The sequence below is a fragment of the Balaenoptera musculus genome, chromosome 4 (assembly GCF_009873245.2).
Source record: "Balaenoptera musculus isolate JJ_BM4_2016_0621 chromosome 4, mBalMus1.pri.v3, whole genome shotgun sequence".
Classification (NCBI taxonomy): Eukaryota; Metazoa; Chordata; class Mammalia; order Artiodactyla; family Balaenopteridae; genus Balaenoptera; species Balaenoptera musculus.
In genome coordinates this window covers 30,014,601-30,029,064 of record NC_045788.1, presented here as the reverse complement: position 1 = coordinate 30,029,064, position 14,464 = coordinate 30,014,601, and the positions used below count along the sequence as shown (strand labels likewise).

Genomic DNA, 14,464 nt, shown 5'->3' with positions numbered 1-14,464 from the left:
AACACAGAATGGCTCCTGTTTTGTGAAGAATGGAATGAAAGGATCATTCAACTTCACCCACAGCCCACTTGTAAGCTAAAGGCCCAAGAAATGCATATGTCCTGCCACAGTTTCTTGAGTTTCTCTTCCAACATAACAGCTTTTGTTTACCTGGTGATGTGTAGATCAGCATGGAATCGATGTCCACAGAAATGTTTTAAGATAGCTGCAGAAAGTAGTTCAGCATTGTATGCTTTCACTGTGCAGATGAGAAAATGCAAGTGCACAGAAGCTAAAGGCTTTTCCAAGTCAATATAGGCCTAAGCTCAAGATAGCATCCCTGCCCCTCTCTCTCTCTCTCTCTCTCTCTCTCTCTCAGCATCCCTGTCTCCTTATTCAAAGGCTACTTTTCATTTGGCACTCAGCTCATGTCTGTTGGGAGAAAGCTATCATTAGAAGTTTCTGGACCACCAAACCCCAGGGATGGGCTGGAACCATCACCACCTCTCTTCATCCACAGGCACAACACTTCGCTTGGACGTCTGGGATGGATGGAAGGAATTTCTGATGGGCTGTCTCCTCGGACAAAAACTTAAAGTCCAACGCTATTTATCAAATGAAGGACCAGTACTCAAGTACGAGATAAAGCAAATGCTAAACTAATTAAAGTAATTTTTGCTAAACTTTCATAGGAACTTGAGTCTGCAATTCACTCTTTAGCTGGGGTGCTGCTTCAAGGGAGTTCCCTTGAGACATTTTTATTGAGATATTTGCTCGAATAAGATAGCAGGGAGGAGAGATTGGGGGACTGACAGCCTTTGGTGATGTATTGTAATTCAGGTAGACTTTCATCAGGAAACACTGTCTAAATGCACGACTTCAGTTTGGTTTGGATATTAGACTTTTATCGGCACTTTTTAAAGGATATCAGAATAAGTGCCTTGCCACTCTCACATTCAATTATTCTAAAAACCACTAATTGCTAATTCATTGGCTGAAAACATTGCCTACCTCTTCCTAAGCTATCATGTAACTTTTCAAATCGCATCTAATACACACATTCATACTTTTGCCATACATGAAGTGTAACACATGCTGCTGGAGCAGTGGAGGAAGGTAGGCTCAGAGAAGCAGGTGGACATTTTAACATATCTCTGCAGCCAGCAGTTTCCCAGGTGCATAAGCTGCATTACCCTTTAGGTTTTAATTCAGTGGTATTTTAGAACAGTGCCCCCTTGTGGTGATTTAGTCATACTTTACAGAAGCACACACACTCAGCAGGAGCTCTAAGGGCTCTGTGAAGTGACAGATTGGAAAACCAGCTTCTGCAATTTTATAAAATATTTAAATATTTAAAATTAATTTCTATTTGGGGATAATTACAATTCTCTCTTTTCATGCTCTGAATCCAAAGAAATAGCTGTTGCATTGTTACTTTTAATACTGCATATTTACTGAGTACTTTGTAGCATTGTGTTATATTTATTAACTAATTTTATACTTATAACACTTTTATGAGATGGATACTATTTTATCTTATTTTACAGATAAGGAAACTGATTTAGGAAATCTGCCCAATGTCACACAGCTAGCAAGGGCACAAGTGGGTTTTAGATCCCCACAATTTAACTCTAGTGCTCATGTACTTAACTATTTCCACTTAATCTTTAAATAAAATCTAAGAGCTCAGAGAATATAAATACGATATGCATATGATCAGAGTGAAAAGCTCCTTTTATTCCTCCACCCAATCAACAATGTATGTACTATGTACTATGAAAGCAATAAACAAGATATGGTCCCTGCCTTTAGCAAATTTATAGTCCAGTAGGGGAAACAGAAAACAAGTAACCAATTCCTGGAGAAACAGAATTGCAAAATATCTGGGAGTACAAACTCCAGTGCTCATCTACCTAGGTTCAAAGCCCCACCCCCTCAGTGTTTAGTCGTGTAAACTTAAGCAAGTAGTCATCCTGTACCTCAGTTTCCTCCTCTATAAAATGGGGAAAATAATAGTACCTACCTCATAGAACTACTTTAGAGATTAAATGAGCTAGTATTATAAGGAACTTAGAGGGCCACCTGGCACATGGTGAGGAGGATACAAATGTTAGGTGTCGCTGTTACCATTCAGTGTGAAAATTGTTATGACGTGGGCAGTGTGCAAGAAGATATGGGAATGTATAGTATGGACAACTGTAGGGGATCAGGTAAAGCACCCCGAGAAAGGGACTTGAAGGGCTGATACTCAGGTAAACAGTAGGGAGAATAAAAATGTTTCAAAACAGATGGAACCACGTGTACAAAGACCCAGGGGGCAAGAGAATGGATTCAAAGGACGGAAAGAAGTTAGTTCCACATGGTAGATTACAGAGTAAGATGAAGCTAGTGGCCAGAGGCTGGAAAGATAAGAAGAGGCCAGCTCATGCAGGCCCCTGTAGGAATGTGAAGGAATTTGGATTTTATCGTTTAAATGTTGGGAAGACATTGAAGGTAGAGAAAGGCCATGATGAGATCTGCATTTTAGAACATCGGCTCTGACTGCAATGTGGGGAATAGAGGCAGACAGGGAGACAGGAAAATAGTCAAAAGAAAACGGCAGCCTGAGCTAGGCTTATGACAGCAGAGGTGGGGCTAAGAGGACAGACAGTGAAAAGATCATTTAGGAGGCAGAATCAACTAGTCTTGGTAACAAGAGTGCTCTAGTTCCCACAACATGGGTGTTGAGGATGAAAGCAAAGGCCAGTTAGTCCACGCAGGAGGGGTTCTCCTCCCCAAATCAAATTCAGAGTTGCTGATCTGCACTAATGAATTTCAAACGAAATTGATAATGTGAACCAAAATGCCAGCATATTAATGTATAACTCTAATTAGTTATAATCTGTCAGAGGGGCCTAGAAACCCACATGTTCTGGGCAGACCATCTCTCTTAAACAGGAAAATTACATGGGATGCCACATACACATGAAAATTATGGTGTGGTGAGCATGCAGTCAGAGACAGGAGAGTTAGTTGTATGCAGATTTTGGATGATACCAGGCTAGCTGGCCTCCATCTCTACCATGGGGTCACAGAGAGCCTTGCCCAAGTAAATCCTGGACAAAACCTGATGGAACCCTGTCTAGCTTTGCCTCCCTAATTCTTATTTCTCTGAATAGTCTTTACCCATCATTCAATTTGTGCCTGATGGGGTATTGGAAGGATAGGGATGGCAGGAAGGCCAGTGTGGCTATAGTTCAGTGAAAGAGAAGCGGAGTGGTGGGAAGTGAGGCAGGAGCTGGGGCAGGGTCCGGGTGACAGGTGCCCTGAAGGCCAAGATGAGGAGTTAGAATTTCAATTGCAGCTGGAAGCTACTAGAGGGTTTGGAAGAGAGCATAGGCCACCTCCAATGTATGGAATAAAAAGATTGCTAAGCACTGTATGAGGAAAAGCCCGTAGGCGGATAAGAGGAGGTGGGAGCCCAGTTAGGACACTGTGGCACTGGTGGTCATGCTGGTGGGGGGCAACCTAGAGGTTTCGATCAGAATAGCAGTAGAGATTTTGAGAAGCCAGAGAATAAGGACTGTTAGAAAAGACAAAGCAAACAAACATACAAAGCATTCAAATTTCTAAAATGTACTGAATCTCTTCCTATGCTTTCCCAGTGAATATAAAGCTTGATATTTATCTTGAGCATTAGATTTTCGTAAGGAAAAAACTGCTCCAAGGAAACCAATATGAATTATTTATATGTACACAATAGGACAAATGTGTATAAGCAGGACCTGTGCAGTTTAACCTGTGTATTACTATAGGCCGTTTCTGAAAATATTTTTAAAAGTTAGGAAGGTAAATGTTAGGAAGAAATAAATATTTTAACTAGAATGTTTTGTGGGTATTTAGTGTAACTACCTTCGCCTGTTTGCTGACTTACTAAACAGCCCCCCTCTCGCTTGTTTCATTCATTCAGGTATCAGAAAAAGGTTGCCCTGTACATCGCCGCCTTTTATGGGCACACTGAGCTCACTGAATGGGCCCTGAAGCAGGGTGTGCGGCCCCACGAGATGGTCGGTGTGCACCCCTACCGAGCTTGGTGCCATGAAGCCCTTCACGCAGATGTCTCTAAATGCCCCATTCATGCAGCCGCAGAAGCGGGCCAACTGTTGATTCTGAAGGCTTTTGTCAACTGCAGCGTGCTGTGCCTGGAATGCAAAAACGCAGCGGGACAAACTCCCCTTACCATTGCGTCCAAACACAAGCATAAAGACTGCGTATTATATTTACTGAGTAAAATGTGGTCCACTGTTTCTTTTCTGAAAATCTCAGTCCCCATGAGGATTTATATTAAAATAAAACAATGGGTACTCAGAGCTCAGAGTCACAACTTTAATAAAAGCCAGCTTTGCGGAGCAAGGGTCTTTGGAGCAAAAGTTGGAGACATTGTGATGGTGGATGGTTTCACCAAACCCAAAATGACCTCCAAGAGCTGGCATAAGGCTGAGAACAAGGACTCACAAGGCACTGTGGGCAAACTACCACCTCTCAGGGAGCAAACTGTAAGCAGGAAACGTGTCAATCCTTTGGCAATTTCACAGCAGGACACAAGAGAACAAACATTCAAATTTCCTCCGCTGGTAGATGCAAATACGTCCTTTGAATTACAAAAACAACAAAATCGGAAAAAAGTTACTGCCACAGCTAGGAAAAAAGAAAAGCTCATAAAAAATACATATCTCCCCCAAGTCCCCCTCCCTCCAGTTTCAAGAGTGAGCTATTCACACCCATCTTTTTACTATGCAACACCCAGTGCCAACTTTTTACTCAGATCCTCCTTTGCGTCTTTCTCAGAGCACAGTGGGAGGACTCCAAGGGAGAATGCCATCTACTACTTAGCTGTGGCCAGGTAAGGTTTTCTCTTCAAACAAACAAGGACAAACCTTTAATAGGGCAGGTCTAGGGGAGGAATGGTCCATGAAGCCATTACACTACCATGCCATGTAGTATAACACAGGTTGTTCCTGTGCATCAGTACCCAGCTTCAAGGACCTAGCCTTGTTCTAGGACAAAATGAACTGATTTTACTGGCCAATCCATGTAGTATTCTACTCGTCAAATTTTCAGGAAGAAAGGAGTTGTATCAATTAACAAAGTCCTTTGCTTTTTTTTTTTTTTTAAAGTAAAAGAAATTGTTAATTATAATTATAAGGATAAGGGGGAAACTTGAAATCTGGGAGACATCAAAAGTGTGATGGAAGCCTGGATGGTAATGAAAGTGGAAGGAAAGAAAAGAACAATTTAATGACAAACTGAATCATAAAGACTTCAGTTGACTTATAGACAAGAAATACAGGCCGGGGGAGAGCTATACTGGATAGGGTGATAGAATTGATATTAATATTTAAGGTAAGTTTACAAAGTAATCCATTATCACATTTAAAGACATAAACAAGTGTGTTGGAAGTGGACTTTTTGGGCACATTCATTTCATAAAATAAAATTTTATATATTGGTCATCAGATTTCACTGAAAATGCAACTCTGATTAGATCTCAAGATAAATACTTATGAGGTATTATTGGGTGCCAGTATTACAGTGAAAATATAGATTTATGAATGGTTTTTCCCCTTACTCGATATAATGAGAAGGAAAGAAAAAAATAAGGCTAGATTGTTTTAGTTGCCTTTCTGTATTGGTCTTTATTTCAGATCTACTTTATTTCAGTTAGGTTGTTGCCACCTAGTGGTGAGAATAATTTGAGCTCTAAAACGCAAACTTCAGCATACAGCATGATGAGGTTGAGAAAAGATGAAGAAACTGCTTAACAGCTTCAATCTTTGTAATTTGTGAGGTATCTCTGACTAGAATGTATAAAAAGATAATCTAAAATTATAGAAAAAGACCAGAAAATTATTAATAGAAAAAATTATATACTCCATCTTAAAATCAGCCTGTAAACATAAGGAAATACTGATCAGTTTTATCAAAAGATGCACATTAAAAATGATTTTATTTTTAAACATCCAAAAAAATGCTTATTATGGCCCAGTGCAGTGTTAGGCAGAATGGAAATGTGCATAAGTATCTGTGGTTAAGGTGGGAACGTATGTGGTTTTGGGTGAAAGGCTGCCAGTGTTTATTGTGTGTAGTGCTTTCTTGGGGAGGAACTGAGTTGTGATATATAGAGTTAAATGCATAAAAAGCACTAATCTCACATGTATGGCTTTTTGAATTTTATTTTTTAAATTTATTTATTTTTTATTTATTTGGTTGCGTCAGGTCTTAGTTGCGCAGGCTGACTCTGTAGTTGTAGCTCGCCAGCTCCGTAGTTGGGCACATGGGCTCCTTAGTTGTGACACGTGAACTCTTAGTTGCAGCATGCACTTGAGATCTAGTTCCCGGATCTGGGATCGAACCTGGGTCACCTGCATTGGGAGCGTGGAGTCTTAACCACTGCGCCACCAGGGAAGTCCCTGAATTTTATATTTTTATACATCCATGTAACAACCACTCAGATCAATGGCAAAATATTTCTAGCACCCCCAGAAAGTTCCTTCATGCTCCTTGCCAGTCAATGACCCCTCCCAGGTATAACCATTATTCTGATCTCTATCAATGAGATTAGTTTTGCCCCTTCTTGACTTTTCATATAAAGGGCACCATATGTTATGTATCTTTCATGTCTGGCTTTTCTGTGCAACAAATCGTCTATGAGATTCATTCATGTTTTTGCATGTATTGATTCTTCTTATTTCTGTATAGCATTCCATTTCTATGTAGTATTCCACATCTCTATCCAATCTCCTATTGACGGGCATTTGAGTTGTAACTAATTTGGGGCTATTGTGAATAACACTGTATGATTATTCTTGTATATGAGGTTTGGTGGACATTTGCATTCATTTCATTTGACTCTACACCTAGGAATGGAATTGCTAGGTCATAGGGTTAGCTTTAGTAAACACTTTCACATAGTTTTCCCAAGAGGTTACACTAGTGTGCTGTTTTTGCAGGTACACTTCGTAAGGATTGGAGTTATCAAGGGGAAGCAATTTCAAGGTTGAGAAGGGACTTGCTGGGGAAAACATTTCATTCAAGAAAGAGGTTAGTGCAGGGAATTCTCTGGCGGTCCAGTGGTTAGGACTCCATGCTTCCACTGCAGGGGGCACGGGTTTGCTCACAGGAGCAGGGGTGGTCAGTCTGATTGTTCACTTCCTCTGGCAAAGTTACTCCTAGCAAATCTTTCCAACCATATTGTTTCTCTTTTCCCAGTACTTTTCTCTTCCCTCTATTTGTATTCTCTACTGCCTTCCCATCTGTTTTCTCCCCTTTCCACTGCATCTATCCCAGGATCTGTCCCACGTCCCTCTGCTGGTGGGCTGTGGAGGGATGGGGGGACCTGCACGCCTCATGCGCCTGCACGGCTCTTTCTGACCTGGCTCATTGTCCCCTCATAGGAGTCATGAAAGCACCCATGTCCACCTGAAGTCACCAGTCAAGCCAGGCAGCTAGGTGGTCTGAGCACTTACCACTAAAGGACCAGTACAGCTCTTGTGCCAAAACGTGAGGAGTGGACATGCGCTATCTTGAAGGCTGGGTCCACCGTCATCAAGGTAGTATCATAGCCAGGAGATGGGGAAGAACCTAACTAATCCTTCCTGGTGCTAACCTGGGGGAATTGGGTCAGGGCGGATCCATCGGATGTTGCTGATTGTGTGGGAAGGGTGACCTCCCAAACCAGGACCCAAGACATCTCATTTGGTGTCATGTGAGAGCACTTGCTGGAACTCCACCTTTAGATTCACGAAAATATACCTGTGAGGGTTGACTCAAAGAGAGTATTGCTGCAGTTAGCTCAGATCCAGTGCTAATGTGGGTCTGGGTTGGTGCACGTGGCTGGTGTGGAGATGACAGTAACTCAGGCCAGATTGAGTCTCATCCCCCAGAAGATGGTGTCAGCTTTATACAGATCAAAGAATATTTCCAAGGTGTGTCTAGGAAACTGTCTTCCTTACTGCTTATTGTCTGATTCCAGTGAGGTTGCTGCAACTTGGAAGTCCAGCTTAGTAAAGATTCAAATATGGAGGATTGGTCCAGAAGGTTCAGTGTCCTGAGTGCACTGAGAACAGATGATAGTCCCCAGTGGTGACTCTGATGGGCTCCCATGCTCCTGATAAAAGTAGACTCTCTGTGTTGTTCTGTTTTGTTTTGCTTTGATAAAAAGTACCAAGGATGGGGCAGGGGACCCTTGCCACCAGTTTAAACCACTGTGGTTGATGAGGGTGTTTGCCTTAGCCTTGGAAGGTGAATACAGGGAATAAGCCTGCTTGGCCTGGTCATGCCCCTGAGCCCCACTCTTGATATAGGAGTAACTCCTCCCCAAACTCCTTTTGATAAGTGCTCTATTTGTTGGGGATTGCGGGAGCAAAGGAGAGTCTGAAGGGAGATGAAAACAAATGAGGAGGCGGAGCAGAAGTCTGTTTGGCCTGAAGGCAGTGTTGGTGCAGAGCAGAAAGCTGGGCAATGTAATATTTTCCCTTAAAAAAAGAATTTTAAGGGACTTCCCTGGTGGCGTAGTGGATGAGACTCCGCACTCCCAGTGCAGGGGGCCCGGGTTCGATCCCTGGTTGGGGAACTAGATCCCACATGCATGCCACAACTAAGAGTTCACATGCCACAACTAAGATGCCTGCGAGCCACAACTAAGGAGCCCTGGAGCCACAAGTAAGCAGCCCACCTGCCGCAACTAAGGAGCCCAGGTGCTGCAACTAAGGAGACCGCCTGCCACAACAGACACCCCATGCAACCAAATAAATAAATAAATATTTTTTAAAAAAGAATTTTAATTAGAAAATATAGTAATATGTGCTTTCTGGGAAGCATCTGAACAACATGGGAATGTATAAAGTAAACATGAAAGTCTCCATCCATCCTCCAGCCCCACTCCTCTCCCCTCTCATGAATTCCATCCGTCTCCCCAGAAGGCATCATTATTACTATTTGTAGCCTCCTAGAACTTTTCCATGTATCTCAATATATGTATGTGAGATATGTATATGTGCATGCCCTTTTCATCCTAAAAGGGATTTTACTGCATTTATGTTCCCAAATATATATCTCTTAGACATAACTGTCAAATCTTTCTATGCTAGGGAGAGGGAACTACCTTGTCCTTTTTAATGGCTGCCTAGTATTCCACTGTGTCCATGTATAATAAGTTATTTAATCAGTCCTCTCTTGATTTACATTCAAGTTGTTTCCATTTTTCACCATGATAACAGTGGTGCAATATATCCTTTAATGTGTAATACTTAAACATTTATGGAAGTATTTCTATAGGACACTTTCACTGAAGTGAAACTGCTTATTCAAAGGACATATACATACTAAGTTAACTTCCTGAAAGGTTGTAGCAAATTATACCCATCTATACAGTATGAGAGGCTACTTTTGAGTGAATTACATATCTACAGCTAGGAGGGGCCAAGGCTCAGAGGGACTTGTAGTGAAGGAGTGAAGGAGAGGACCTGACAAAGTCTCTTAGGATCAGTTTGTGTGCTACTGTGTTATAAGTCACCCTTCCCTGAGAAGAAACTGCCAGTAGTACCCCTGCCCCAAGAACAGTTTGGTACAATTCAGTTGCTGGCCCTTGTAGAAAAAGGCTTGCCCTGTACTTTCCAAGTTTACCTTGTAATGGGTATGGGGCAGGTATTTTCTCTCTTTGATTCCTCAGGGATATAAACTACCCTCTCCCTCTCCCTGTCTCTCCCCCAACCCCGCCCCCTTCATAAGGTGCTGGGGTACAATGGAAGCAGGGGCTAAGGCTCTGCTGACCTCCCTTTACTGGCAAGCCTGCCATTTTGCATAGATGAGCATGTGAGCCCTAGGAAAGCACAGGCATTGAGCAGGGCACCGTTCTTGTGCATTCCTGAGCACTGGGTTTAGGAGACCAGTTGCATCACATCGTCTCCTCAGTTCTGCTTGGATGAGAGAGCCCACAAGAACAGCAAAGGGAGACATGAGCTGGACCTTCAGCTTACACAAGTCACAGAGTTGACTGAAACCTGAGGGTTCAGCCTCCCAGCCTAGCTTGTCCAGTACTGCATGCCCAGGCCTTGCCCTCCAGTTGAGGATCTTGAATCCGTGACCCATTCAGGTGGGCAAGAACCTTGTTTCCTCTGTTCACTTTTGTTATCTTTAGCACAGCGCCTGGCATACAGTAAGGGCTCAATAAATAGGTGTTTAATGAATGCATAGAAGCCAGGGAGAGGTGGATATAGTTATACCATTCTTTCCTCCCTAAGCTGGGACTTCTATGTTGAAAAGAAACACTGAGATTCAGTTAGGTGGTTGGGCTGATGGCCCAGTTAGTGGTTACTAATGGTTACTCATTCAACCAACATTTATTGAGCTGGAGATATGGTGGTAACTTTCCCAGGTTTAGCACTGAAAGTTCTGTTTCCTGAGAAATCCCTCAGGCCTGGGCAAATCAGGACAGTTGGTCACCCTATTCAGTAAAGAGCAAACACAGATACAGTCCTGGTCTTTGTGAAGCAAACCGTTTAGTTGGTGTGATGGACATTATCACACAGGCTAACTGGGGAAAGTGCTATGAAGGAGAGGAACTTGGAGAGAGAGGTTCTATGGAAGTCTGACATAGACCTTGACCTCCCTAAGAAAATGTCTGAGCTGAGATCTGAAGGATGGGAAGGAAGAATGCAGTGCTCCAGGTAGAGGAAAGAGCTTGTGCAGAGGCCTTGTGGCTGGAGCTTACGGGGAAGTTATGAAATAGGAAGATATGCTAGAGCAAAGGGAGAGAAGAGAGGTACAAGACAAACATGGAGAGGTAGGCAGTGCTCCATAAGAAGACCTGGGTTATTTTACCCTAAAAACAAGGAGAGAGCATTGAACGGTTTGACCTGATCAGCTTTGGATTTTTTTAAGACCACTTTGGCTTCAGTGCAGGAGAACTAGAATGGATTCTGGAAGTCCAGATAGGAAGCAACTGCAGGAGTCCAGGGCAGAGATGGTGGGAGATTGCACTATAGGAGTCATGGAGAGAAGTAGATGGGTTGGAGACAAATATAAGAAAGAAATTGATAGGATGTGGTGGTAGATTGCACATGATAAGGAATGGGGGGCAGGGTGGATGCAAGGACTCTTGTCTTTGGAGATAATCAAAGCAGGGGCGAGGTTCTGGGCTCACAGAGACTCCCAGCCACTGCTGAAGCAGCACTGCCCATAGTGCTCTTTAGAGAGATATGGGCAGCTGTAGGAAATCCCAGGTCTTCCCAGGAGCTTACAGACATATTTGCAGCAGGGCCTAGTGTTCACAGAGCCCAAGCGAGAGCCCAGTTGATGGAAGCAAAATGATGCTGTAGCAAGGCAACCCTGTTTATGAGTATGCTTGTTGTCTGCATGCCAGACTCATGTAACCACGTTTGGCTCTCCTGGGTAAGTTCCAGGAACCCAGAAAATGATGACTCAAGGACAAAATGCCTAAGGTAGGCCGCTTTCACACATTCAGGGGGGTCTGGGCTGGCAAAGAGGCAGAGGCTGTTAGAGAAAAAACTGACCTGGGAGGTGCCGGCCTGTACCCCCTCCTGCCAACCCTGTCTTGTTTTTATTCACAGAGCCATCACAGTATTATATTAGCCTTCTATTTGTGTATTTGCCTCCCCACTAGAATCTAAGTTCCATGAAGGCAGGGACCTTGTGTGTTTTGTTCACTCTTTGTTTCTTCAGCACACAGAACAGTGCTTGGTATTGTTAAAAAAAGAGACAATAGGCCCTAAATGGAGTCCCTTGTGCTAAGCCCCACATCAGCAAACCAAGACTTAATACCTAATTGCAATGTCAACCTCTCTCCTAGTCTTAAAACAGTCAATCTGGAATTTCCTGGTCAGCAGTAGTAAGGTAATCTATCTGATAAAACCCTGCCATCCCCCAAAGAAAGATGAGGTAATGGCTCTTTCCTTGTCCCTGACCCCTTCTACCTATAACAGTCTCCCATATTATTCAGCTCTTTGGAGCTCCTTTCTGTTTCCCACATGGGATGCTGGCTGACTCATGAATCGTTGAATAAAGCAAATTATATCTTCAAATTAACTCAGTTGAATTTTGTTTTTTAACAACATATAGTAAGTGCTCAATAAACAGTTTTTGAATAAACACAGAAAAGCCAGAGTTCAAATGCCAGGGAGAGAATCAAGACAAGCACTAAGCTTAGGGAGGAGCTAGATATGCAACAGAAAGGGAGAGAGAGGACTTTAAATCAATTCGGGTGGGATATGGAGAAAGGCTAAAGGTGTCTGAGTTATTTCCTTACGGCATAGGACTTGAATATATGGACAGCGTTGATGAGTTAACCCCATTTAGAGGGCCCAAGGAGACACAGTCATTGAGGTAAAGCAAGGAGTTAATCCAGAAGATTAAAGATAAATCAGCCAGACTTGGATCTACTTCAAATGTCTGAAACACTAAGGTACTTTTACGCAAGGTTGCTCCTAATAGATTGAGTGAAGGCCCTTTAAATCTATGAGACTTTCCACACGAAAGGGGTGGTGGTCAGAAAAAGGAGCCAGGTAAAGGTGGCTACATGGTCTGAGACACTGTTTTGTGAAAGGGTAAGAAAGAAATTTAGTTTTCAGGAAAGTAAGTGGATTTGCAAAAGGCATTTTAGGGGATAGGGAGGAACTGGCTGGAGATGAGACTGGCAAGGTAAATTACACCTACATTGAGAGGCATTTTGTGGGTCCAAGTGGACAGTTTGCTTCTTAAATTTTTCCATGGGGGAGGAAGTAGGTAGGAAGATCACAGAAGTTCTTTTTTATCAAACAAATCACATAATCAGTTTTTGTTTATTTTTGAAGACAAATCTGGTGGAGATGTATAGAAGAGTCACTGGAAATAAGTAATACTAAGGGTGTGGAAGGACTACAATAGGGTTAGGAGACTTTGCAATAAGAGAAACAAGAGGCAATAAAGACCAGGACTGGAACAGTAGTAGTTAGGGAAGAGGGGAAAGGCCAAACATGACAGATATTTCCAAGGAATAATCTACAAAATGTCATCACTAATTGGGCTTAGCGGTGGGCAGAGGAGGAATGAGCTTTGTTTCTGGCTTTGGAGATGGTGAGAAGAGCAACATTATTGTGTTAGAACAAGGATACTGAAAGGGACAAGTTTAGGAAGAAGATAAAAGACATGGAAATTGGAAGTGTCTGTGGGATGTCCAATTATCAAATGATTTTATTTGATAATTGCAGATATGCATCTTTTCAGAAAGGTTGTGATTTGGGAGTCATGACTATGGGAGTTGAAGCAATTAGTAAATAAAGCCTCCCCGTGAGGGTGCAGAGAGAGAGGAGGACAAAGGATAAAATCTCAGAGGACCCCAACAATCAAGGAAATGTAAAACCCCTCTGTAGTAAATCACATTCGCATCCTACAAAGTAGGAGCAATCATATTCAAATTTATGTCTTTGTTAGTATACAGCCAGAGAATAACTATCACAAAACGTTGTTTCATTGCATTTCAGTTAAAGGCTATCAAAATATCTAATATCTTATCAATGAAAAAATGTATTTGTGGTGGGAAAGAAGGAGAGGGAGAATAGGTCAGTATGTATAGGGATGCCTGGGGGAATAGTTAGGAAAAGGTTTGGGAGTTCCCTGATGGCCTAGTGGTTAGGATTCTGGGCTTTCACTACCGTGGCCAGGGTTCAATCCCTGGTCAGGGAACTAAGATCCCACAAGCTGTGCAGCGCAGCCAAAAAAAAAAGAAAAAGTTTCAACCCAGAGAATGCTATGACATTGAGTGGCTTTCTATTTCTAGCTGTGGGTGCTAAGCTTCCGGTATTGCCTTGGGAAAATATCATTCCCACTGTTTCACAAGGAACTGGTTTTAGAAAGATTCCTCTTTCCTATTTTACCTCCTCATATGACAAGATAATTAGCCACAGCTACAAAATCAACCTAAAGATTTCCATCATTTTAGCTATAAATGGGGACAAGAATGGACCTCCTTATAAATTATGTCCTGTTTTCTTACAGTGCCTTTAAAGAGAAACGATGGCTTCAGCAGTTAGGAATAGCAAGAGTCCTAGCGAAAAAGAGCATTTCTAACCTGACTACCCAAGGAGGCCTGACAGCGTGTGAAAATCCTCCGGAAATTTTGCTTTGAAAAGTCATGACAACCCCAGTTTGGGTGAAGACCTGGTCAAATAGAACTTCTAGTTCTAATACTAACATTCCTAATAACAGTTCTAATGCTGGAACTTCTAATAACAGTTCTGATGCTACACGACTATCAACAGGTTATTTAATGTTTAACACCATGTTTTCTTGGACTCCATCACACAGAGTGAAAATTTAGGGCATTTGTTTTTGCATAAAGTGTCTGAGGAAGAATTCATAAGAAACTAAGAATAGTAGTTGCCAACAGGGTAGGGCAACTGGGCAGGTGGGAAACAAGGACATGAGCAAGAATGTTTACTTTCTCGTTTTT

General features: G+C 42.4%; 1 protein-coding gene across 1 annotated transcript in view; it reads left to right on the top strand.

Moving 5' to 3' along the window:
- ANKUB1 (ankyrin repeat and ubiquitin domain containing 1) overlaps nucleotides 1-14,140 on the top strand; it is a 42,917-nt gene extending 28,777 nt beyond the window's left edge. Inside the window, exons 4-6 of the mRNA XM_036851713.1 lie at nucleotides 500-614; nucleotides 3,929-4,861; nucleotides 14,011-14,140. Coding sequence (XP_036707608.1) covers nucleotides 500-614; nucleotides 3,929-4,861; nucleotides 14,011-14,140 — 1,178 coding nt within the window. The remainder of the gene's footprint in view (nucleotides 1-499; nucleotides 615-3,928; nucleotides 4,862-14,010) is intronic.
- The last annotated feature ends 324 nt before the right edge of the window (nucleotides 14,141-14,464 follow it).